Source organism: Heptranchias perlo, chromosome 36 (assembly GCF_035084215.1).
Source record: "Heptranchias perlo isolate sHepPer1 chromosome 36, sHepPer1.hap1, whole genome shotgun sequence".
NCBI classification, from domain to species: domain Eukaryota; kingdom Metazoa; phylum Chordata; class Chondrichthyes; order Hexanchiformes; family Hexanchidae; genus Heptranchias; species Heptranchias perlo.
In genome coordinates, this window is record NC_090360.1 from 18,500,290 (window position 1) to 18,528,180 (window position 27,891).

The following is a 27,891-nucleotide window of genomic DNA, read 5'->3' on the forward strand; positions in this document are numbered from 1 at the left end:
CTGATGAGCCACCATTGCTTAAATGGGGTACACAAAATTGCACTCTGCACTCCAACATTGGCCTCACCCAGGAGCGGCACGAAGCAGCTTGCCAGCTCCAGACAGTTCCTTTCTTTGCAGGCTTGTAAGGCTGATTTTGATATCAACTCTTCAAATGTCCTCATGGAATCATACAGCACTGGATGAGGCCATTTGACCCATCACACCTGTGCTGGCTCTTTGAAAAAGCCACCCATTTAGTCCCACGCCCCTGTTATTTCCTCATAGCCCTGCAAATTTTTCCTTTAAGTATTTATCTAATTCCCTTTTGAAAGTGACTTTAATCTGCTTCCACCACTCTTTCAGGCAGTGCATTCAGATCATAATTTAGTGTTTAAAAAAAGTCTAATTTTCCCCTGTTTCTTTTGCCAATTACCTTAAATCAGTGTCCTCTGGTTACTGACACTCCTGTCAGTAGAAATAGTTTCTCCTTATTTACTCCATCAAAACCCTTCATAATTTTGAACACCTCTATTAAATCTCCCCTTCTTTGCTCCAAGAACAACAATCCCAGCTTTTCTAGTCTCTCCGCTTAACTGACGTCTCTCATCCCTAGTATAATTCTGGTAAATCTCCTCTGCACCCTCTCTGGAAGACTGGCTCATGATTGACAGATGTATATGTGGCCTATGCAGTGGTTTCAATATGAATACCCCCAGGCTAATATTTATTGTACAGATTCTTCACTAACTTGCTTTCATATTCAGTGCCCTCATATATACAACACAGAAACCTATATGTTCCTATGGTTTTATTTGGCTCAGTTGGTTAGCCTCTTGACTCCAAAGGTTGTGGGTCCAAGCCCCATTCCAGTACTTAAATACATAATCTAGGCTGAAACTCCAGTGCAGCACTGAGGGAGAGCTGCATTGTCAGAGGTGCCATTGTTAAACTGAAGCCCCTTGCCACCTGTTGGTCATTGTAAAAGATCCCATGACTATAGTCGAAGTGGGGTGGGGGAGGGTGAAGGAGTTCTTCTGGTGTCCTGGCCAATATTTATCCCTCAACAAACAGATTAACTGGTCATTGCTGTTTACCAAACCTTGTGCACAAATTGGCTGCTGCATTTACCTTCATAATAAATTACTATCAAAATAAAGTTATTGGTTATGAATCACTTTCGGACATCCTGAGGAAGTGAAAGATGCTGTATAAAGTTAATTTTTCACTTCCCAATACCTTTCTTGAATAACGACGTGGATTTAACTCCATTTTTGCTGTTCGCGGGATGTGGGGATACAGCCGAGGCCACGTGGTGGTGCTGAGCTGTCTTTCTAGCAATTGTTTGTACAATTGGGTGGCTTTATAGGCCAACTTCAGAGGGCATTAAGTTAACAGATAGCATAGACCTGGAGTGACATGTTGGCCAGAGCGGGTCAAGAGGGCAGATTCCCTTCCCTGAAGGACATTGAACATTTCTGGCAGTAAGGACTGATCGGCCAATGATAGCAAGAATGTAAAAACCCATTTTATTGTTCAAAAGCAACAACACGTTTACTGACTAAACCGTAGCATCACAGGACACCTTTTCATACACGCACTGCAAACAGTAGCATCACAGGGCACCGTATCATACACGCACTGCAAACAGTAGCATCACAGGACACCGTATCATACACACACTGCAAACAGTAGCATCACAGGACACCTTTTCATACACACACTGCAAACAGTAGCATCACAGGACACCGTATCATACACACACTGCAAACAGCAGGGAGCAGATTAATACAAAGGCAGAAAAGTTTGATTTACTTTCCAGATTGCTAAAATATTTCACAGGCAGGTAGTGATTGAATAGAAAACAACGTAGGTGATTTATTTTAAAAGACAATGCCTCAGGCCTCAACTTAGCTCCTGTCATTGTGGTGAGGTTTTCAATCATTACATACCATCATTTTTAATAATTTTTTTTAAAAAAGTACCATATAAAAAGAATGCATTAACCAAATTCCAGCTTGTGAGGAGCAGCTTTGGAGACAGTACAGTCACGTTTACCGAGGAAGAGTTTTAATTTTTAATCAGTTTGTCCAACATCTCTGGGGCTGCCAACGTGTTGAGGACTTCTTACTACTGTTACCTCACCAACCATTATACGCCTGGTAACCGAAACCTAATTTTTGATCTATCAATATGAAATAATTTAAAATGACTAAATAATTCCACTCAGTGTAGTACATATACTGAATTCTTTAAAGGGAAATACTAGTAGAGCAGCTCTCCTCAATGTAAAGTAAAAATCCAGTTTGAAGTGTCTTTAGCTCCTCCAACAAATACTTATGCTCCGCCCGTTTGCACCCACCTATCAAAGGAAACTGGAAGCGACCAGTTTCAAATCGAGGCATCTATTTAAAATGATTAGTTTCCCTTTAAATTGCGCTGTTGGGCACAAGAACGAATATTGAAATTCCCCCCCCACCAAAATCGGCGCCTGACATGGGGCGGAGGGCTGGGCGGGGCAGGGCACCCAGGGGAAGACCTGTTCAGCACCTCCACTGGAAGCACGCTGGAGAAACATCAGCCACGCTAAGTGAGCTGGAGACACATAACCTGTTCAGTGTGTTGACAGAGGAGAACAGAATATTTTTTTAAAAATATACACTCACTTACAATTCATGCTCACGACAGTAAAACTCTTTACATTTATTTAACACTATGGGGGGGTTAAGTACCACAGATTACTAATGTATTAACATCAAGGCCGCATTTCGATAATGCTGCTCTGAAGCATACAGTTTTAGTGTATCAGTGAATTCAGCTTAACAATGTTACTGCATTTTAGATGCTACCAGGTGCAGAATCCGCAGAGTGGAACAGCTCTGCTACACGTTTACAATGTATAATGAAACAAACAAAACAAAACGGTGGGATTTCAACCAGGGAACCAGCATTCAAATCAAGGTTTCTTGTAATAGTTGAAGCAGCATAGTCCCCTTCATCTTGGGAAGGGGATGAATATGTGTTTTGAACTCTCCTAACCCCCTCCCACCTCTTGCTTAGTTCATGATGGAAAGGATTGAGTTTACCCTCGAGATGTGTTGGATGCTGGGGTGGGGGGGAAGCAGTGGGGAGGGAAATCATAGTTAGTCAATGCTGGGATCCAAGGACTGGGCCTGTGAAACACTCATCGGTATCTCAGTGGAATTTATATTTTCTGGCAGGTTTAAGATTGATGTAGGTTTTCTTCATGTCATCATTTTCACTTTTCTTCACTTCAGTATATCGTTCACCCTTTGTGCTCACCACCTGGTTGTCTATGTATCGAATAAGCTTCTTAGGAGCCTGGTAGGAAGCAGAGGACACAGTTCTATCAATCATAAATCAGTCTGATGGTGCCTGTTGACTACCACCAGATATCTACCAATAGAATGAAATGGAACGTTTACCCTGGTGAAGTCGGGGTGTTGTTCGGAGGCTGGGGTTAAGACAGGATCCAATGTTACTCTGCCTTTAACCTAAGCTGGCAAGACCAGAGGTGAATCTTCAGCTGGCTGGATTGGTAATGAATCCCACTTATGCCCAGTGTCTCCGCATCTACCCTTCCTGCTCAAACTGGGCCTCCTGCCAAGGAAGTCATCAAGCTCCTCAATGGACACTGCTACCCCTGATCTTCAATGTTTGTATTTACGAGTGTTCTGGAATCTGTGATGGACTAGCAAAGACTGTAAAATTTGCACAGCTCAATAAAATTTTGATTTGAAAAATATCAACATCTGGCACAAGTACAGCAGGAAGATTGTGAAATAATCGACTGTTACTAATCGCAGGCTCTGAAAAATCCTTGCAACACTGCAGGTAACGCCTAATAAAATATAACTTTCACATCACAACTATCAGGAGACTGCACTCTTCAGTGGATTGGGCCACTGTCCAAGTTTGAATTCAGTCCAGATTGAGGAGATGAAGGTCTCTTTGCTGACTGTAAGGGTCCTTAGAGAAATTAGTTCAGACCATTTCAACTGGTTGCAAATCTAAACTAAAACTGCCCAGAATTTAATACTTATTGGAAGGCTGGGTTGAGTGGGAAATGGAAAAATCATACTGATGTAGTCAGGGTGCTTAACAAAGGCTGGGGGGGTGGGGGGGGGGAAGGCATTTTGTAGTATCAGACTGGAGTAACCGATGTTACTCCAAGCAGAGGATGCTTAATGGGACACAAGGAGCATCAGCTTATAACTGATCTTCAGATTGCTCAGTGGGTGGAATGGATGCCAGGTTAATATCGGACGCACAGGCCAAGGTACGAACTTCTGAGATTGACTAAATGTGGACGGTCAAACTCAACAGACCAGCAGGAACTTCCACCATCTCAGAACCTTGATCATGGGATGAGTCCTGAGGTGTGCATCATTCCATTTCCCTGGTTTTACCTTCTGTGTAATGTGCAGAAGCCTGAATATCTTCACCTTTATCAGAATGGGAGTTCGAGTGCTGATGTCCAGCACTGGCTAGACCCTCCCTCCAATATTTTTGGGGAGTGAGGGGGGGGGGGGGGCGGGGAGGGGAGGGGGAAATCACATTCCCAAACGAGGAACATTTCTTCCTAGTTGAGGCAACACACACTATACTGCCAGGTTCTTAACAAGCAATCCCCAGGACGACCCTTAAGATCTGCTGGTGCTTTTTGAAGATATCCGAGGATTGTAAACATTTGCTCGCCCGACAACACTTGCTCCAGCAGAGCAGCTCCCTTAGCTTTTTGTACAGCTCTGGTGAAAATCAATATCCTCAATCAAGCAGGACAGAAGGGGGGGGGGGGGCGGGGGAATACCCCGGAAGCTGTCCTGTCTCCACGAGATCCATGCCTGTTTGCTGCAGCTGATTAGTCATCTACCCAATATGTACGTTAGTCCTCACATGATTCTGGCCTTTGGAAAGAATACAGATAGAGGCCAAGTGGTTTGTTTGTCTACAGATATCAACTAGCAAGCCAGATAAGAGGCTAAAAAGGTCTGAAGACAACTGCACTTCTCTATCTCCCCCACCAAAAAAGTGGCCAGTTGTTTGCATTGTTCTGGGGAAATTGGATCGATACCCTGGATATGAAACGTACTATACTTTGAAATGCAAGTGAATGAGGTTAATTAGGTGAATAATGTGTTGTTTGTTGCCAGAGATCCAGATCTTGGTCACACTTTGGGCATCATGCTGCCTCTTTGCAAATTTCTGTCACACTTAAACCTGATTCATGCATATGAAAATTGAGCTGAAGAGCAACAAATCAAAACTGAACAGTTAGACAACGTACCCATGAGCAAGTAGCAAGCAGGAACGAAAACCAATCATGAAATTCAGTCAGCTACAAATCAAAAATGTGCAGTCTGCAAAAAGCTACTCAGATGATTAATCAAATCGTTCAAAATATTTCTCTGTAAACCGATGAGTTATAAAAATAAAGATTTCCAAAATGAGAACCACAAACAGCTTCTACTTCAACTCGTCTATAGAGCTCCTTTCTGAACGTCTTCATCCACATTTTCATTCAAAGGCCCATCACTCTGTTAGAAGCTTATAGTATAGTTTTTGTTGTGCCCCACAGACCTTGCAGCCCCATTTATTTCCTACAAACTGGGGCTTAACATGCCTACACGATGTACCCCATTTTAAACTTTCTTTAATGTCTTTCATTAAGAAAACATGCCCCGTTTTAAATATTAACAATCCCCGTGTTTTCTTTAAACCTGTCGGGAGGGAGAGGTTGGGTTGCTACGTTACACAGTGTAGGGTGGACCACTCTCGAGGGGTATGGTCACAAGGCGATGGGTACCTACACTCTCACTCCATGAAGGGCCAGCTGTGCTTTTATTCCTCCGCTCAGCAAAGTGAGTCACCTGGTGCAATACTGGAGTGGTTGCAGGGAAATGGCAAGTCTTCTGTTTCTCAGACTGAATGGGAGGGACTAATAAAATAACCAGGTACATACTCACTGGGGACAAACGCAACAGAAATATAAAGGACACATAACGATCCAATGAGACCCAAACAGCACCAGAAAGGATCGCTCATAAGCAGTGGAATGAAAATAGAATTTACAGTGCCAACTCTTTGAAAGAGCTATCCAATTAGTCCCATTCCCCATTCTTTCCCCATAGTCCTGAAGAGAGAGGATTTTGAACTGTAATGGCTTAGGAGCTGGCCTCTATCATACAACCAGCAACTGGCTCACATTTAAAGAACTTCCCTATTTACTCTGATGGGGATAAAGGGACTTTAGCAATTGTATCAAAACTTAATTTGTGGTAATAACACTCCCGTCCTTGTAAAACAGCGAGTTATGATGATCTGGAACGCCCTGCCTAAAAGGGTGGTGGAATCAGATTCAAAAGTAACTTCCAAAAGGGAATTGGATATATACTTGAAAAGGAAAAATATGCAGGGCTATGGGACTAATTGGATAGCTCTTTCATGAGCCGGCACAGGCAGGATGGGCCGAACGGGCCGCTTCTGTTCTATAAGATTCTATGATCACCCAGGAGAATTCCAGAGCGTCGGTGTGTTGTGGTTGAAAGCTTTGTGTAGTAGAAGCGGCAGAGTTGGGCACCAGCTGGGACACAGTGATGGCAAAGATTACAACGGTAGGGTGCAGCCAGGCCATAGAGGGATTTTAAGGTGCATGCAGTGGGCGGCGAGAGGGCGCAAGTGAGGTTTGGGGTGGACAGTGGTGACATTTAAGTTCTGACCCAAGACTGTGTTCCGATTTGTAATCCAGATAACTTCTTACCTCTTTGGGTGCAATAGGCTTGTGAATTTTGACATCCTCCTCATTATCCACCATCATATATCTGAAATAACATTAAACACATTTTAAACAGGAAGAATATGTGCAGTGAGTACAGTACTTTACTCTGTGGCAGTCTAGCCAGATCATTTGAATTTTTAATATCTATTTAAATTTTTAGGATCTATCTGATTGGATAGCTTGTATTTACATGACTAAATGAAATAACATTTTCCCACATCAAATGCCTGGTTAAGTTGTTACAAGAACAAAAATAAGGATTAAAAAGATCTGATTTTGGAGACAGCTCCATCAATGGGGTTCAGATATCAAACTGTAAGAGTAAAGTTTGAGCAGGTTAGTGTGAGTGTGAATGCTGAGATTGGATTGCTGCTGTCAATTCACTTGGAAACATAACCTATTTGCTTTGAATTTCTTTTAGAAATAAGTTCAAAATTGTGGAAACATTCATTTTATTCCTGCAAACTCGTCTCCTTTAATTAAAAAAAAACTGGAAAATCTAAAATTAAAAAATGCTGGAAATACACAGCAGCTTCGATGGCACAGGAGACTTTAATGCTTCAGGCATGGACAACCTGGTCATAATTCCTGCATCAGTTCTGACAAAGGGTCTTCATTAAATTTCTTTACAGATGCTGTTGGACCTGCTCTGTATTTTAGCATTCGCTGTTCCCCCTTTAACCTATAGCTCATTTCAGGTGGGGGTCCAAACACAGTCCTAATATATTAACATAGTGACTCTTGCCCTTTACCAAATAAATTGCTATTTTAGTTTTTTACATTTCCGTTATTCCTTGGTTACTGACTTTGATAGGGATTTCATTAGCCACGAAGGCCAGATGTGACCACCTGCAACTTACTCTCATAATTGGGTTGCACCCTGTAGTTCTTATTGTGTCAATCATAGATAATGCCATCTCTGATCACTTCCTTGTATCTGTCTCCACTCACATCCCCCGCCCCCCTCCCAACCTCCCTGTGTCCACCCTGGAAATAAATGCTCCTTATGTAGCTCGGTGTCAAATTTTGTCTGACTACGCCCCTGTGAAGCACCTTGGGACATTTTGCTACATTAAAGGTGCGATATAAATGCAAGATGTGTTGTAGCTAGAAGGCAAGATCCAGTTGGTTTCTAAAAAGACTTTTCCGTCAGGATAGAGCAACCACATCGAGCCTCTACCTGGGTACTGAAAGTTGTCTCAGATATCCCGTTAGCCTGCGGGGGATTGGTATCTAAAGAGCATTGACCTACTGAGAAAAACAGAGCAGAGCTTAGTGATGAGCCTGACGTTAGGGCATTTTAGAAGATAAGAAAATGCATCAAAGACCGTTCAGAGGACAGACTGCTCCCTGGTGTCAGAGGATAGAGTTAAGAGGACAATCTGGAGAAACTGGACTCTTCAGCCTTGAAAGCAGGTGACTGGGAGGGGACTTCATATTGATTTATATTAGACAGTATTGAAAAGGTAAATCTGGAACTACTTCAAACCCACTGACAATTGGACAAGGGGCACAAATTCAAATAAGGAAAAGGTAATTTTAGCATTGAGTTAGGAAGTTCTTCTTCATGCAGAGTGATCAATGTACAGATGAATTTCAGGGTAGAGTACAGGAGATAAAAACCCTGGAACCATTTAACAAACAGTTGGATGCAGCAAGGCAGGTCTGGATGCATGAACTGAGGGGCTGAATGGCATTCGTCATATCTTGTGAAAATCTGAAATGAGGAAAGAGGCCGTTTTGCCCACGGGTTCACTCCCCGTAACTGACCACATAAACGTTATAAAGTAATGAACTTATTTAACCTCAAACATATTTTGCTAGTGTACTTAGTGCCATGGGCGGGGATGAGTGTTGTCAAGGAGGCCCCGAGTTACGATGGATGATTAGCCTCGTGTCTCTTGATGTCTTATCCTATGACGGCAAAGGCATCTAGGCCTCAGCCGATCTTCTGCCAACACTAGAATGTGCTGGGGTCCACGGGGTGATGCAAACTTTGATGTTGCCATTGGACCTGCGCCACAAGACCGAGGCTCCACTCTACCCGATGGCACGGGTCTGACTGGACACTCACTGTGTGGGGAATTATGGCCGTGAGTGCGCTACTCAAACCAGCCCACTTGCTGCCATGCACTCACAGAAGTTTAAATTGGAGAATTAAAAAACAATAGATTCCACCTCCCCCCCCAACCGTATCCTGCTTTTTCCCACTAATTTGCTCCCCTCACCTCCCATCCTGAAGGCATCAACTCCTTGCTGAGCTACAGTTCCACGGGTGCAGGTCACCCTCTGGTATTTTGTCCGTGTAGCATTTCCTCATGTGTAAACCCAGACAGTGGAGCGTCAGCACATTATTCCCCACAAGGTGCATCATAACCATGCCCGGTGCCATTCTTGCACAAAGCGCACTTCCAGCAGGGGGTCACTGGATGGTGATCAGGAGCAGGAATCTAACCTGGGGCGCTGCGACCATTTGTAGCAACCCCAGGTGCGATCGGCTAGTGCAACGCAGACTGAAGATCAAACCTGGAACCTTTCACTATTGACCGAGCCATCAAGGAAGTCAGCACGCTTATGTTAGGAAGACAGGACACAATATAATGATATTTATTTATATGGTTCCATGATGCATGCTGCCAACACCTGCCTTTACTTCTCCGTCACCTCCATTGATGGAGTTTCCAACTGCTTGGCCAAAATTAAGGCTTGTACTAGCCAAAACTTGCTCCAGCTTAACGCCGGCCATCTGAACCCCCTTCTCAGTTACCCAGGTCGCTTGTGCCCACTGCTGGAACCTTGCCTGTCTCTGCCTTTCCCCCAAAATACAAATCCACACCCCGAGGCTCTAATGATCTCCTAGCCACTGCTTCCCTCCACCTACAACTCATTGAAGATGCAGCAGTACACATCCCTACCCGCAACCCCATCCTCACCAAGCCTCATGGGCTCAATGTCCCAACAAATTGACCCCTAGATCCTGGTCTGCAAATCCCTCCATGGCCTCATCCTACCCAACCTCAGTGACCGCCTCCAGCCATATTTTCCTGCACACACCCTCCTCCTACACTAGGTTACTTCTTGTTCTCCAGTCCAACTGGAAATATTGTGCCTGACCATTCGGCCTCAATGTATCCCTGTCCTCTGGAACTCCCTCAACACCTCCCTCCCGGTTTATAAAAGGTTTCTTAAAAACCTTTTCTCTGACTGTGCCTTTGTGCTTCACTTCCTACAAACGTTGTTCCTTTTCACTCCTGCTTGAAATAAACCTTTTCCCTCTGGCCTGCAAACTGCTTTGAGAAGTTTTTCTGTACACAAGGAGCACTACAGAAATATCAATTGTACGAACACCCCTTCCACCTCCCGCACCCCCCAAAATATAATGACTCTCAAAGTGTCCATGGAGCTAATACTCACTTCTCCAAGATGCTTGCTTTGATCTTCTTATCTGTTTTTGGACGAGTTTCCTAATAATGAAACGCATAGTGCAGGTGAATAGAAATATTGCAACAGAACCTGCTGTGTGTAGCACTGTACTTTATCTACCCACTGCTCAATAAATATTTTTATACTGACCACTGGCATAACCAGGGCAGAACTGAACCAGCAGATGGATTGGTGTCGGTGATTCCCTGGATTATCTAGTTTCAGGCAGGTGCCTGTCAGCAACCTACTGAGCGCAATCAAAGAGATTCACGTCACTCAGGGTGGGTGTGTGGGCAGAGTGTTACACGTGGGGTGGGGGGATAAACAGGTGCTGTACCTCTGTGTGCACAAAGCAGGACCAGCCACTTGGATGGGTTTTATGTCAGAACACAGACATCGCTGCATTAAGAAATACAGTGCATCTGAACAGTGACCTCAGTCTGGGACAGGGGTTTAGCTTCAACCCCTATAAATATGAAGTCTCTCTCCCCATCCCCTTGATGGCAATGAAGGGGACTTTAGGAGAATCTTGTAATAAAATCTTCAATTATATCCACATCATTGCTAGACTGCTAGTCGACCTTCATCCCGAGACTTTTTAACATTATCTTTGTTATAGATTACTGGTCATTAACTATGAAATGAACATCATACAAAGAATATCGTATCAGGTGCATTACAAGGTACAGCTATAGACAATTGCATTAAGAAAAGGCAATTTAGGAGATGAGCTTGAGATAGTTTCATCCTGGTTACCAGTGAGTACAAGCTCCCATCATAAAACTGCCCATTATTTATCGCTAAGTTATCACTCTGAGAACCAACAGGATGTATGACATGAGGAAATGGAAATGCCATATTGGTGCAGGAGAGCATACCCGAGAGTGTATGGGGCATGTTGCCAGGACATTGCAGATAGAATATAATTCTCCATCTGACCCACTTTATATTTTATCAAGAAGTGCTTGAAGGGACAGTGTAGGAGCTTTAACCTACACGTGACCTGGGAGTGCTGGTCGAAGTCACGTTGAGGAAACTTTACGCTGCCTGTGACTTGTGCTGTGATCTGATTTAGGTGTTTTGCTTGGGAAGGGGTAGAGGGAGCTTCATCCTCTATCTAGCTCATGCTGCACTTAAGATGAGTTCTTGATGCTGGCACTGGGTATGAGTGGGGAAGGGTGATGCATCCCTACAGGGAGAGAATACCGAGAACGGAACACAAGAAAGAGAAGCAAAAGAGACAACTGCAAAACTGTCGCGAGGAGAGACAGAGTATGTTAAATATTCCACTCCCAGCCATTTCGTGAGCACAAAAATTCATAAGCAGAACACTAAAATACAAACAGAAAATGCTGCAAGTATTGAAGCCTGGAATTCATTATATGGGTCACTGTCATATGCACCAGACAGAAAAAAAAATCCCTCAGTTTTAAGGTGTTTCTAAAATCTTCCAACACATTTCTTTTAGTCTTTCTTTCTTCCCTCTGTGGGGAGTACAGACTGGGAGCTTACGTAGGTGGCGATGATGTATTTACAAACTGCCTGCAGATGCCAATTTTTAAAAAGTTTTCCTTTTCAGTATTTATTTTTCTTCTCAATGTCCACCTACCTCATTACCCAATCTCATCACTGTCCTTCAAGTTACTGGACTAGTAATCCAGAGGCCTGGACTAATAATCCAGTTCAAATCCCATTACTGCAGTTTGATAATTTGAATTTAATTTTTAAAAAACTGGAAACAAAAAGCTGGCATCTGTAAAAGTGACCGTGAAGCTGTCAGATTGTCATAAAATCCACTGGTTCACTAATGTCCTTGAGGGAAGAGAACCTGCCATCCTTACCCAATCTGGCCTCTACGTGACTCCAGTCCCACACCAATGTGGTTAAGTCTGAACTGCCCTCTGAAGTGGCCTAGCAAGCTTCTCGGTTGTATCAAACCAGTACCAGTGGTTCAAGAAGGCGGCTCACCACCACCTTCTCAGGGCAACTAGGGGTGGGCAATAAATGCCAGCCTTGCCAGTGATGCCCACATCCTGAGAATGAATAAAAAAGTATGAATCTCTTTTGTGCGAGTCCATTAATTTCTGCACCTCTTCTCAGGCGTGTTACACTTCTGGAGCCCATTACCTCAGAGTGAGTCATTGTCATGTACCTTGTTATTATATTATCCGACACTGCAATCATTGTTCTTTCACAGATAATGGAATGCAAACATTTTCTATGCATAATACAGTGCAACTTAGCTTCCTGTGAAGTACCCACAATTCAAAAACACAAAAGATGTCCATTCCGTCTTGCGATCACCAATTAACTACTTGAAGCCACGCCAATACCCTTTTGAAGCAGACGGTACAAAAAAAAATCCCTACAATTCACAACTGCTGCAGAGCCAACTCAGAAACACCACACACTGCAGTACTGTGGGAGTGCTGCACTGTCGGAAGTGCCGTCTTTCGGATGGGACGTTAAACCTGTGTCCCCGTCTGCCCTCTCAGGTGATCGTAAAATATCCAGGGCACTATTTCGAAGAGCAGGGGAGTTCTCCCTAGTGTCCCGGCCAATATTTATCCCTCAACCAACATCACTAAAACAGATTATCTGGTCATTATCTCTGCTGTTTGTGGGATCTTGCTGAGTGCAAATTGGCTGCTGTGATTCCTACATTACAACAGTGACTACACGTCAAAAGTACTTCATTGGCTGTAAAGCGCTTTGGGATGTCTTGAGGTCATGAAAGATGCCTTATAAATGCATGTTCTTTCTGTCCAAGAAAGAAACAGCCAAATATCCCCAACTCGCATCATTGATATACAGGCAGCATCCAGTCACACCGTCAGAAAACCAAAAGTCAAAACTTCCATGTCATCTATAAAAACAAAGCTGCATTTGAAGTTGTGAAACACAGTCACTTAATCGCTCCAAGTTACACGTGTGGAACAACTATTGTATTCAGGTATGTTCATCGTATTCTCTATCTCTCCAGCTTGTTTAAGTGTGCGTTTCACACTTGGATCAGTTTTGTGGACCCGAGTGTTATTCTGTCATAACTTATGGAAGAGGGAAGTGTGAAACACACTCACTCGTAGGAGGAGAGAGAATACACACTACACTTGGATCTTTCCCCCATGTTCAGAGAGTGTGATAAACTCTCAGATTCCTACTCAAGACATAATTATAAGGGTCTCTAAACTGCCACTAGTGTACAGGTCATACTTTTCCTATTAAACTTGTTGAAATCACTAATGTGGGGTTGATTGCTCTTCCTGTTTGCATTTTCACAGGTATTTGAAGTGAAATCTCTGAAGTCTAACCACTGTTCTCATTTTCACCGGCATCGACTCCAATGCACTCTGCACCAGATACAATTTCCAGGCTTCATTGTATGGTGCCCCTTTACCAGCACTGGGTCCTTGCTAATTTTAGCTGTGCTATGGGTGATTTTAAACCCCAGTATGGCTATTATATATATATTGCCCTTTGGAACAGTAAAATCAGGGCAGAGATAGTGCACTTCATTCCCAAATACATGGCGACAACCAGCATAAATTTACATATTATTGTTGGAAAAATCACAAAGATCTGAGTGCAGGAGGCAGGAAGGAAGGAGTGTGTAATTTAATGAATGAAATGTTAGATAAAATGTAATTTTGTATTGAATCACAAGTTAACGGCACCTCTTCCAATTTTATCTGACAACATTTTTTCCAGAAGAGATCATAAGATGCACATAAATCACCCTCAGGAGGATGCCAGGCATAGCCCATTATTGGAGAACAGCCCCAGAGCACCAGCCCTGACTGTTCCTGCAACAGTCCCAGTTAAAAGGTTCACCTTTCTTGCCCATCTCCAGAATCACAATCTGTAAGTGACAGAGTGGGAGAAGAGAGGGAAAAAAACTGCAACAAAACAAAGATCAGAAAGAGGTGGGGCAGGGAAATCAAAGGTGATCAAACCAGGGCTCCTGATCCTGTTTGTTATCTGATGACCTCTGCTGGAGGGTGGCGTTTTTTGCAATTCGGGTGGAGGTGGGGGATCGGGATGAGCTGCAATATCCCTGCAGTCAAATAGCTGGCCACCACTCACCGTCTACACTCAGACATGGGAGGACGGTCACTTGGGTGAGATACAAGGAAGCCACGCGCACCCAAATGTGAGTCAGTACCAGTCGGGAGGGGAGGGGAATAGGAAGGGAGGGGGAGGGGAGGCCCACGGTTCAAGACTGCTATTGATTTTATAATTACTCCACACTCACCTTTCAACAGGTACGTTTCCTCTAAAAGGATCTCTTTTACTTCACATCACCTGAATGTAGGTAACCAAGGGTTGAATGAACTAAAGATTTGAAGGACAATTGTTTAACATATATTGGAAAAATAAATTCTCAATAAATGTTGAGCTGTGAAAAATGTACGGCCCAGTAGTGTTTGGAGCTATTTGTTTCTCATTGATTTCACTTGCGTTGGCGTTACACACACATCAGTACATGGGCCAAGTCATTTTGGCTGTAAAACTGGACAGTGGCTCAGAGAGTTAAGATAGAGATAAGATAGGTTAGCGATGTGTTAGGATTTAATGAGGTTTCTTAAAATCTTGTGAATAGGAATTATATGATTTCTTTGTTACATAATATGGTTACCAGACAGGTTAAGTTTCAATGCAGGGAGTGGGACAGAGGAGCAGTAGTGTTTTACACAAAGCACTTCTCGACCATACTGCTTTCCTTTCATGAAGGTGAGCTAAAGGTGGAGAGTAGATTCCTATTACATGTGACGGACTGGGACAAAGCAGTCATCTTTTTAAAAAAAATAACAGGAATGTACAATGCCAGCATGCTTGGATTGTGTTGCTCACATCACGAGGCATTAGTGCAGTACTGCGTCAGCAAGGGGGCCAGAGAGAGAGACACCAACTAATGGGGAGGTTGGGCTGAATAACCAGGGAGTGCTGGGTTCCTCTTGCTTTTTGGGGGTTGAGGGGAGGGGGAGGTTGGCGACAGGACGAGGGAAGCAGCTTTGAATTCTGCAATGCTGGGCCTTTCTACAAAAGGCCATGGCAACATGAACCTACTCTTGCCGGGGTTTCATTTCAGATGTTAATAAGCGTATCTGAGAGAACAGTCAGGTAATTGCATGCTGATGCTTACATTCGTGGGACTTAGAAAGGGCAAGCTTGGATTTGTATAGTGCCTTTCATATCCTCATGACATCCCAAAGTGCTTTACAACCAATTAACTTTTGAAGTGCACTGTTATATACACAAATTTGGCAGCCAATTTGTGCACAGCAAGGTCCCTAAAATAATTTGTTTTAGGTGTTGGTTGAAGGATAAATATTGACCAGTACACAAGGGAGAACTCCCCTGCTCCTCTTCGAAATAGTGGCATGGGAGTTTACGTCCTCCTGATAAACCAAGGACCCGTCTGCCCTAACGTCCCAACCGAAAGATGGCACCTCCGACAATGCAGCACTCTCTCAGTACTGCACTGCAGATGTGCTATTATCAGATGTGCATACGGGTGGAACCATTTTCAGTTTAAAGCACTGTAAAAATGATAGGAATAAATACTGAAATGTTAGCTCAACTTTACGCATGTTCCGTCAGCACCAACGCAGACACTTCATAGTCTCCGTCCCTCGTTCATACACCCGATGGACTTACCTCCGGAGCCGCAGTGTTAAGTCGCTCCACCGCCCCCTCCATTATTAACTGCACGGCGTAATCCAAATTGCCTTTAGCCACAGATAGAACGTGGCGCATGACCGATACACTGCAGGATGGAAACATCTCGACAAGCAGCTGGACCCCATCCCCCACCTCGGCACAGCCCTCCTAAAAATAAAACAAAAGAAGTAAAGGACGGTAACGTTAGATCCAGAGGAGGTCCCAACCAGGAACTCAGGAAAAGTTGGCCAAGAAATTCCTCGAAAGCTCATTAAATACCAACCAAAAAAAAGGTCAGATGTGTTTCTGAAAAAGGACCTGGCTAAGAGTGAGCTGCATTGGCTGATTGGCTTTTTCTTATTGCCACACTCTCTAGGTAATCTAAAGGATGCCTGAGTCAAAGGGTCATGGGCCCAAGCCCCACTCCAGGAACTGAGCACATAATCTAGGCTCACACAACAACTTGCATTTATATAGCACCGTTAACGTAGTAAAACGTACCAAGGCGCTTGACAGGAGTGTTATCAGATAAAATTTGACATCATAAGGAGATGATTCTATATCATGACCGGTGACCAAAAGCTTGGTCAAACAGACAGATTTTAAGGAACGTCTTAAAGGAGAGCGAGGCGGAGAGGTTTAGAGAGGGAATTCCAGCACTTAGGGCCTGGGCAGCTGAAGGCACGGCCGCCAATGGTGGAGCGATTAAAACCGGGGATGCACAAGAGGCCAGAATTGGAGGAGCACAGATACCTTGGAGGGCTGGAGAAGGTTACAGAGATTTTGGGGGGGGGGGGGCGAGAGAGGTGGTGGTGAGGCCATGGAGGGAGTTGAAAACAAAGACGAGAATTTTAAAATCAAGGCTTTGTTGGACTGGGAGCCAATGTAGGTGAACGATCACAGGGGTGATGGGTGAACGGGACTAGGTGCAAGTTAGGATACGGGCAGCAGAATTTTGGATGAGCTCAAGTTTATGGAGGGTACAAGGTGGGAAGCTTGCAGTACTGAAGGAGTGCTGCACTGTTAGAGGTGGTGTCTTTCAGATGAGACGTTAAACCGAGGCCTTGTCTGCCTGTTCAGGTGGACATAAAATGGCACAATTCAAAGAGCAGGGAGATCTCCGGGTATCCCGGCCAACAAAAGCAGTGCTGGCAGAGGCCTGGGATCAGCCAAGAGTCTAGCATGAAAACCACCCAGAAAAGGTAACTGACTGAAGAGGTCAAATTAAAGAGAAAAAGAAGAAAATAAATGGCAATTTCTTCAGTATCAATACGAAGTTTCCCATTCTCAGAGTATTTCATCCTGTTTACATCCCGTGCTCTTCCTAAGCTATAGATCAATTCATAATCAACTGAAAATAGGTTAACTGGCCGCTCAACTCATTGCTATTTGTGGAGTCTTGCTGTGTGCAAATTGACAGCACTTCAAAAGTAATTCATTCGTTGTGACGCAGTTTGGGACGTCCTGAGGAAGTGAGAGGTGCTCTATAACTGCAAGTTGTTTTCTTTATGTTTCATCCTCCATTATGTATTTTCCCTCCCCTTTAACCAGCAGACGCTGATACTTCAAGTTAGAAGTCGATCAGGCAACGTACTCTCGGGACTTTGCTGATCGTTCCCACGAGCAGCCAGAGTTGGCTTTCTCACCAATACTTTGCTCCTTCCTTGGGGGACAGTGAATCCTTTCCACCTTTATCACTTCCCATTTTATCACGTGAAACAGATATCTCTAAGAACAACCGCTGAATTTTCAGCCAGTCCTTCTGTCCACCTCAGACCATCAGAAAATTGTGGGGGCTTCGTGTCCAAAAGTGTAAAACAATTTACATTGAATCAAAACTCAACTCTTAGTACCACCAAAGATTCGATTCCAGCTTACAAAACAGAACCATTGCCTTTTGCTCGATATATTTCTGTGCATGGGCTTCTTACAGCATGGGACAGCTACAGTAGTAGCCAGGGTTGAGAAAACACACACACAAAGCCCACATTTTTTTGCTTGCTTTTAAAAGGGCAGGACTATTAAAAAAAATGTACTTTTGTTCCATCACCACTTTGCCAGCAGATGGGGCTATTGCACCACCAAATTCATGTCATTCTTTACATTTTTTGGTTGTAATTTTAAAATTGCAGTATTTCTTTGAAGAATACACATTTTTCTGAATAGCGTTTCCCCTCCTCCCCCATCAGTTCCACATTATTTTGTGGCCTCAAAATCCATAGAAAGAGAATAAAAATGGCCAGTTTTTCCATTCCAGATTACAAACCAGTGACACTAATTAGAAGAGTGCGTGTGTAAACACAAGATGAGAATCCATTCAGTTGTGATGCCCCCACAGTTGAACAGAATGCCAACATTCACTGGCCAGGCTCACATGTGAAACACATACCAACAGCTTATCGAACTTGCTCTGAAGGAGATGGTTATTTTGCCTGTTACAAAACGAAGCAGTGCTGGATCTAGTTCTGAGGAATGAAGTGGGGCAAGTGGAGCATGTTTCAGTGGGGGAGCATTTGGGGGACAGTGATCACAATATCATCAGGTTTAGAATTGTTATGGAAAAAGACAAGGCACAATCAAGCGTAAAAATACTTAGCTGGAGGAGGGCTATTTTCAGTAAGTTAAAAAGGGATCTGGCCCAGGTGGATTGGAATCAAAAACTGATAGGCAAAACAGTAATTGAGCAATGGGAGGCCTTCAAGGAGGGGATGGTTCGGGTACAGAGAAGACACATTTCCATGAGGGGCAAAGGAAGGGCATCCAGAGTTAGAGCTCCCTGGATGACTAAAGATATAGATTAAAACTAAAGAGAAAAAGGAGGCTTGTGACAAATGTAAGGTTCATAATACAATAGAGAACCAGGCTGAATACAGAAAGTACAGAGAAGATCTAAAAAGACCCAAGAGGGGCAAAGAGAGAGTAGGAGAATAGATTAGCCTCTAACATAAAAGGGGACCCAAAAGTCTTTTTATAAACATACAAATAGTAAAAGGGTAATCAAAGGCAGGGTAGGGCCGATTAGGGACCAAAAAAAAAGATCTTCTTCTGGAGGCAGAGGGTAATTACAGGCCAGTCAGCCTAACTTTGGTGATGGGGAAACTTTGAGACACAATAATCCAGGACAAAATTAATTGGCACCTGGAAAAGTATGCGCTAATAAATGAAAGTCAGCATGGATTTGTTAAAGGAAAATTGTGTTTAACTAACTTGATTGAGTTCTTTGATGAAGTAACAGAGAGGGTTGACGAGGGTAGTGTGGTTGATGTTGTGTATATGGACTTTGAAAAGCAGTTTGATAAAGTACCATATAATAGACTTGTTAGCAAAATTAAAACCCATGGGATTAAAGGGACAGTGGCAGCGTGGATACAAAATTGGCTAAGGGACAGATAGTAGTGGTGAACGGTTGTTTTTCAGACTGGAGAGACGTATACAGTGGTGTTCCCCAGGGATCGGTATTAGGACCACTGCTCTTTTTGATATATATTAATGACCTGGACTTGGGTATAGAGGGTATAATTTCAAAGTTTGCAGATGACACAAAACTCAGAAATGTAGTAAACAATGAGGATAGTAACAGACTTCAGGAGGACACAGACAGACTGGTGAAATGGGCAGACACATGGCAGATGAAGTTTAATTCTGAGAAGTGCGAAGTGATACATTTTGGTAGGAAGAATGAGGAGAGGAAATATAAACTAAATGGTACAATTTTAAAGGGGGTGCAAGAACAGAGACCTGGGGGTGTATGTACACAAATCTTTGAAGGTGGCAGGACAAGTTGAGAAGGCCGTTTAAAAGGCTTATGGGATCCATGGCTTTATTAATAGAGGCATAGAGTACAAAAGCAAGGAAGTTATACTAAACCTTTATAAAACACTGGTTAGACCTCAGCTGGAGTATTGTGTTCAATTCTGGGCACCACACTTTAGGAAGGATGTCAAGGCTTTAGAGAGGGTACAGAAGAGATTTACTAGAATGGTACCAGGGATGAGGGACTTCAGTTGTATGAAGAGACTGGAGAAGCTGGGGTTGTTCTCCTTTGAACAGAGAAGGTGAAGGGGAGATTTGATAGAGATGTTCAAGATCATGAAAAGTTTTGATAGAGTAAATAAGGAGAAACTGTTTCCAGTGGGTGAAGGGTCGGTAACCAGAGGACTCGGAGGTGATCAGCAAAAGAACCAGAGACGACATGAGATAAAGTTTTTTTACGCAGCGAGTCGTAATGATCTGGAATGCACGGCCTGAAAGGGTGATGGAAGCAGATTCAATGGTAACTTTCAAAAGGGAATTGGATAAATACTTAAAAAGGAAAAAATTTACAGAGCTATGGAGAAAGAGCAGAGGAGTGAGACTAATTGGATAGCTCTACCAAGAGCCGGCACAGGCACAATGGGCCAAATGGCCTCCTTCTGCGATTCTATGATTCTATGAAAACGTGCTTGAATCCCAGAACCTGGTTAGGCCCTGGTTACATGGAGCAGTTGCATTGGGTTTCATTTTCCAAATGCTGGCATTAATCACACAAGAAAGTCAACCCCACACTGTTTTCACTGACAGCAATCCCACAATCGCATTATAGAAGCTGAGGTATAAGGGAGTGTTGCTGCCTGATGTGGGAGCAAAGAAAGGTACATTATACCTGTAGGTGCAGTCACCATTCTTCAGATAGAGTTCACATTCCATGGATAAGGCAAGATACAGATTCTGGAAAATCAGAGGGACACCTGCCCCTTTGAGAGTTTTCAGGCAAAAGTTACACCATCTTTCTTTGCTGTTTTCTATAAGATCTGTATCCTTATTGAACCACCCTAGTTATTTATAATTAGGAACATCTTGGCATAAGATTCTGTAAAAACATCTGCTGATCCTCTTCCCTACATGGATACATGAAATACATGACACAAACACTTCAGATGCAGTGGGGCGTTTTTCAGAGGTTATTTATAAGCCAGGAGGACTGATGATGTCATGCTATCTCCTGGATATTTTTAGTCTTGCATGGTGGGCAAAGGGCAAAAGGCTCATGTTCTCCATTAATAATAAATAAAAACAGAAAATGATGGAAATACTCAGCAAGTCAGGCAGAATCTGTGGAGAAAGAAACAGACCGTTTCAGGTCGATGACCTTTTGTCAGAACTGGAAGAAGTTGAAGATTAAACAGTTTTTAAAGGAAGGAGGAAGTCTCCGAAAGCTTGTGAATTTAAAATAAAATTGCTGGACTATAACTTGGTGTTGTAAAATTGTTTACAATTGTCAACCCCAGTCCATCACCGGCATCTCCACATCAGTTTTTAAAGCAAGTACAGAGGCAGGGAATGGAAGGGGAGGAAGAACAAAAGTGAAGGTCTCTGATAGGGTGGAGGGCAGGAGTGATTAAATGATAAAAGGGAGAATGGTGCAAGGCCAGGAGAGTGGTCATGGGACAAGTAAAGAAACAAAAGATGGGTCTAGAGGAACTGTAAATGGCAATATCAGAACCATTACCAGCAGCTGCTGTCCGAAAAAATGGGAGCAGTGGTTATGATCTGAAGTTATTGAAATCAATGTTGAGTCCGGAAGGTTGTAAAGTGCCTAATCGAAAGATGAGGTTCTGTTCCTCGAGCTTCACTGGAACAGTGCAAGAGGCCAGAGTGGGAGTGGGACGGGGAATTAAAATGGCAAGTAGTGTTCTCCATTACCCTTATAAACATGGAGCTGGAGCTGTCTGGTCCGTTCAACTGATCAGATCCCAGAACCGTGCCTATAGTGTCATTTCTGATTGGTTCAGTCAGAAAGCGATCAATTACATTCTCAAAAAAAAAACCTCTCTGTGGTGTACAACCACCAGGACAGATTCGCTCTTGACTAACCATACTGCCCGGCCCCACTCCCCTGCTCCCGCTCCCAGCTCCCGCTCTCCAGTCGAACCCCTGCACAAACCCACTTCTAGGCTCCACTGCTCCACGCACAGGAGCCCCTGCCCTACACCCAATGACTCCAGGTCACAGATAGCCCTGCCTCTTTATATTGTCTGTTTCAGTGACTCCCTTCTTCTACAGCTGTGCCCCTTTGGGTATAAAAGCCCCATCCGATCCCTTCTTAGTCCTAATTTACCAATGATAAACTTAAGCCCCCTGATATCTGAAGCCCCCTGATATCTGAAGCCCTCAGCACTGTGAACAATTGGCCTGGATCAATATTGTCAGTTCCTTTTATAATCCATAGAGCGGCCTACCTTTGCTGTGGCTCCCTCTCCTGCCATTGAATTGGTTTCTGGCTCTGATGATTCCTTCTCTTCCCTGTCGCTTGCCTGCTCCTTCGAAGAGGATGTGGTGTCTTGGGAGGCCGCCTGGGGAGGAACATTTTCTGTGAAGGGGGAAAAAAAGGTGCAATGAGATGGCAACATCCATCTACATGTCTGTACATTCTAGACTTCTCTCTCGCACGCGTATAAAGAGTGTGAACTAGTATCAGTCACACCTGCACGCTCCCTCGCACACCCCCTCGCTGTAGATTGCCTTAAATACAACAGGTAAGAAAACTACTAATGAATAACCAGCAAGGATCACAAAGCCAATCGATAAAATCGCTCCAAATGTATTTTCAAAGCGGGCACCTTGATTTCTGTGTTGATTACCTGTGAGATTACCTGTTACGTTTCAGGATTTTTGTGATGATTCTTCCACAGAAAGGATTCGTAGGAGTTACATTTAAATGTTGGGGTTTTAAACTAAGTTTATTCACATAAAAGTAATAAAGTACTGAGACAAAAGGTGGTTAAAATGCCAAGGCATTTAATTTGTTTCCCCAAAGATTGAAAACTATAATAACCAAGTTGTAAGCCTGTCTCAGTAATCGATAAACATCTTGTCCATTGTGTTGGAAGGTCCCTGGTTCCAGGTGCTTAGCAGGGGTTTTATGCTATAATCTCTCCCTTTCAGTTGTGATGAGAAAGGAGTTAGGACAGAAATATTCACCTCCAGTCAGGTTTTTAAAACAGCTGTTTGGGCATGATTTTGACAGTCTCAGGTTAGCATACAGGATGGTAAAAAGAAAGAACTTGCATTTATATAGCGCTTTACAAAAGCTCAGGGCGTCCCAAAACGCTTTACAGCCAATGAAGTACTTTTGAAGTGTAGTCATTGTTGTAATGTAGGAAACGTGGCAGCCAATTTGCGCACAGCAAGATCCCACAAACAGCAATGTGATGTTGATTGAGGGATAAATATTGCGCCATGGGATCTTTCACATCCACCTGAGAAGGCAGATGGGGCCTCGGTTTAACATCTCATCTGAAAGATGGCACCTCCGACAGTGCAGCACTCCCTCAGTACTGCACTGCAGTGTCAGCCTAGATTTTGTGCTCAAATCTCTGGAGTGGGACTTGAACCCACAACCTTCTCACTCGCAGGCAAGAGTGCGACCCACTGAGCCACGGCTGACACCTTTGTAGTTAGAAGTTACTTTGTTCAAGTAAAAGAAAGGCAACCCACTGATGTGGGGAAGTGTAGCGTGGCCTAGATCTGCTGGGATACAAAAACCAAGAACTGGGGGCAGCCAGGAGATCAGAGCAGAGAATGTGGGGGAGCATAGCTGGCCAGGAGGTCTGAGTTAAGAATGTGGGGGAGTGTGGCCAGACAGGATATAAGCCAGGGGCACGGGCGTGGTATTTTAAATTGGTGCCACAGAACCACCGAGGGAGAAAGCCTCATGGTTGTTTTTTTGGAATGGCAGAAACATGGAGCAGGCAGGATATCAGAGATTGGAGGAGCAAGGATGATATTTTAAATAGACCGGAGCCGGAGGGAGGTGGGAGACTAATACTGTACGACGTCACACTATGTTACAGAGGTGGACTGCCTAGTTAAACACTTATGCATCTTAGCAACAGACTAATACACTGTACATTAAATGGTACAAAGCTCCTCTCATTATAAAACGGAGTATGATGTCATAAGCAACATCACTGAATACCTGCAAATGAGGCAATCTTATTAAAAAGAAATCAATACATGTATTCAACATAAATCCATAGTCTTAAAGTGATACACAGTCATTAAAAAATAAGATTCTGTTTCTCAGCATAATACTGAGGCAACTATCATATCAGCTCCAATTCTGGACTGGAATTTGCATGTTGATCACGTGATGTACTGCACTCAATTCCAATGATGTTCTGATGAAGGGGTTCACCCAAAGTGTTGAACAGTCTCTCTCTTTTGGATGGTGGCTGTACTGTGTTCTTTCAGCTTTATTTATTTCAGAATTCCAGCATTTTATTTTTACTTCTTCCGAGACGCGAGTGGATCAGGCTGACTTACTGCTGTTATGCGCAAACTCAACAATGGCTTTGTCATTGCCCCTTGAGGCAGAGGGGAGGCACTGCCTCTCCAATTGCCCCGAGGCAGAGGGGAGGCTCTGCCCCTCCTATTGCCCCTTGAGGCAGAGGGGAGGCACCGCCTCTCCCTGCTTCTCCTATTGCCCCCCGAGGACACGCACACAGGCTTGGTGAGAATTGTTTGGCAACATTAATGTGGAGAGAGCGCGCGCAAAAAAGGAACAAACTTGTATTTATAGCTTCACAGCCTCAGGATGCTGTAAAGTGCTTCATTGCCAATGATGTGTTTTTTTTTAGGCAAATGCAGCAGCTAATTTTTGCACAGTAAGGTCTCACAAACTCTAATGAGATAAATCACCAGGATGATGTGTTTTTGTGGTGTTGGTTCCTTGAAGGCTCGGGGTCTGAAGACAGATCTGTCGTCAATTTTCCAATGTAAAATAGAATCCATCATACACAAAAGTCCCTTTAAGGTCAGTACGTAACAATTTTCACGCATGACTGGGTTTAAGCCCACATTTTGATGTAAAATTGCAGAATTTATGTCATCCCGAACAAGATGGTCAGTGAAATTATGAGTAATTGAGATAAAATGCAGCCTTTTCAATACTCCCACATTTGGCTTCATAAACATTCTTTTCATTCCTGTCATCACTGAGAATTCATTTATTTTTAAATGTCACCATATTCTCACTTCCATAGGAATGCACACAAGTGATAAAAGAGGCCATAAACATGATTGATGACCATGTGTAAAATTGCAGCTTTGAGCAATTCGAGTTGGTGCTTACACCCCTGCATATAGGCCACTGACATTTACCACATTTCTGTTTGTCTCTCTTCTCCTTCCCCCACTCCTAAAGGCACCAACTCGCATTGAGTTACAGTTCCACAAGCACTGGACCTCACCCAAAGTGGCCATTCTTCACGTAAGCTCAGTGAGCAGGCTATTCAACTAAGGAGGGTAATACAGCAGAGGCCTCTGCTTGCTTGCTGGCACACACACACACAACCCGCAACCCACCTCCTCCTGGTCGAGATGAGCCAACTCAGCACCGACCAGGGATTGAACCTGGGACCATCTGACCCATTTGCTTTAGTCCGTACTGCAGCGGCCCCACTCCGCACAGTTCTCGGGTCTTACCTTTGTTACGAGCTTCGATCAGACGTGCGGCCAAATCAAACATCATCTCACAGATAGTGACACTGAAAGATAGAAGGTTCTCTTTAAATCCGCTATCTGTTTGCAAAAGTAATAATCCTACTTTTTCAAAGGGTCTCCCCAATTATCAAATCTGAATGAATGGGCTACACAGACCAGTAAGATTCCAGGTTTGATTGCTGTACGGGTGACCGATTCCTAGGTATTGATTAATACCACTGAATAAACTACCGTCAACAGGTGTGCAACAGCAGGTAACTCTCTCCTTTACCTGGTGGGGTAGCAACCAGCCACGCTAGGAGTTCAGGAACTAACATGTATCCCGTTGCTCGAGGGTGAGGGGGGCAAAAGGCCGTCACCAACATAAAATGGAACAACCGTCCACATCACCACAAGGAGACAGTGTTGGCTTCTCCGCTGCAACAGGTGGGGGGCTTAGGGGAGTACACTGAATCCACATACAGTGAACGAGCATGATCAATCTGAAACTATTCGTAAATTAACAATTCTTCTTCATTCTGCATCCTTCACACACTTGGCCAATCCTGGTTCTAGGGAAATTACACGCTGTGAACAACCATAAAGATTCTCATCCTTTCCCAAGGCCTCTATATCACCCACCATGTGAGGGAGCTGAAATGGGACACAATATTCTAAATGAGGCCTAATCAATGTCTCATACAAGGACAACAGAATGTTTTTTGTCTTATATTGGATTGTCCTAACTGTATATCCTAATATTCTATTTGCTTTTGCTATAGCCCCACGGCACTGCTCCTGCACCTTTAGAGACTCATGAATTATATAACACCCAAGACTTCAGTTTGGCGCTCTGCATGGTACGTACATGCTTGGTGCTAGTCCTACCCTTGTGCATAACATTACATTTAGCTATATTAAATGTCATCTGCCAGATCAGGGTCCATTCCCCCATCACATCAAGATCTGACTGTAGACATGCTGTGCACTTCTTCAATTAACCACCTCAATTGTTGGTCCAGATGCTGCACCTGCACCAGAAGGAGCACTACCAGCACCAGGAAAAATCTCCTGATGGCCCACCAACCCCCGGTACAACTTTGTGATGATGGGATTGCAGATTTTCTCCAGTTCCTTCTATTGGTGCTCACATTCATCTTTTTCAGCAGTCTAGCCAGCAGATAACTTCATCACCCATTACCATTAGTGGATCGGGCAGGAAAGTGGAGTTGAGGTCGAAGATCAGCCATGATCTTATTGAATGGCGGAGCAGGCTCGAGGGGCCGTATGGCCTACTCCTGCTCCTAATTCTTATTACATCCGATTTAGTTGTTTTTTCTCATCCAGGTTCTCACACTCACAGGAATCTTTTTATCATCCACTAAAGTACAGACAGTTCCCCAACATCTTCATTCAGATCATTAATAAATTGTGAGGAGCATTAATCCCAATACCGATCCTTACAGGACAACAAACAGGACCACCACCATTAAGAACAACTTTCTGCCTACAGGAAAGGAACTAATTCCTTATTCAATGCAAGATCTGCCCTCCATTCCCACAGGGCTCTCGCTCATAAAAGTAGCCTATTGCGTGGCACCCGGTCAAAAGCTTTATGAAGATCTAGGTATATGACGTCAACCAGCTTCTTTCATCCACCAACCTAGTAACTTCCTCAAAAAAATCCACCAGGTTTGGAAGACATCACCATGTTGAGAGTTTTGAATAACTCTTCCTTTGTCCAGGTGGTCATATAGAGTATCTCTAATGATCCCTTCTAGCAACTTGCCTATAACTGAAGTCAAGCTTACAATTTACCAGTTCCTCCTTGTTGCCCTTGTTCGATATTAGCCCAACATGAGCCCCCTGCCTCTGAGGATAGAATGATTAATGCTCGCCTGATGGCTGAGTGAATAACGGCACTGCCTGATCTGGTACTGAGGTAAACAGACCAGAAGGTCAAAGGTTTCATCCCTGGTTGTGATGAGGTAACTGATCTACTCCTTGGACAAGGGAAAGGAAAAATAAATGAGTCCCACTCCTCATTACTATCCGGTGGCCCCTGTTAGAAACTGCACATCCGTGGATGGGTTTGGCTGTGGCACCCTCCATAGTCGAATAGTTTACCAACACGAGCTGCTCGCGTATGAAGAATGACCACTTGGGTGAGCTGCCATGCCCAGAATGAAAGGAGGACTTGCATTTATACAGCGCCTTTCACGATCTCACGATATCCCAAAGCGTTTTGCAGGCAATGAACTACTTTTGAAGTGTAGTCACTATTGTAATGTAGGAAACGCAGCAGCCAATTTGCACACAGCAAGGTCCCACAAATAGCAATGAGAAAATGACGAGATAATCTGTTTTAATGATGTTGGCCATGGGGTAAATATTGGCCAGGACACCGGGGAGAACTCCCCTGCTCTTCTTCAAAACCGTGCTAGGGACTCACCCGATAGGGCAAACGGGGCCTTGTTTAACATCTCATCTGAAAGACGGCACTCCCTCAGTACTGCACTGAAGTAACAGCCTGGATTATGTGCTCAAGTCTCTGGAGTAGGACTTGA

General features: G+C 43.8%; 1 protein-coding gene across 3 annotated transcripts in view; it reads right to left on the reverse strand.

The window, feature by feature from the left end:
* Window positions 1-27,891, reverse strand: part of LOC137304164 (CUE domain-containing protein 2-like) — a 59,967-nt gene that overhangs the window by 19,818 nt on the left and 12,258 nt on the right. For all 3 annotated transcript variants that reach the window (XM_067972667.1, XM_067972669.1, XM_067972668.1), the window contains 5 exons: window positions 25,328-25,389; window positions 22,081-22,211; window positions 15,860-16,030; window positions 10,193-10,242; window positions 6,761-6,821 (listed from right to left, as the gene is read on the reverse strand). In XM_067972667.1, the coding sequence (XP_067828768.1) occupies window positions 6,761-6,821; window positions 10,193-10,242; window positions 15,860-16,030; window positions 22,081-22,211; window positions 25,328-25,389 (475 nt within the window). The remainder of the gene's footprint in view (window positions 1-6,760; window positions 6,822-10,192; window positions 10,243-15,859; window positions 16,031-22,080; window positions 22,212-25,327; window positions 25,390-27,891) is intronic.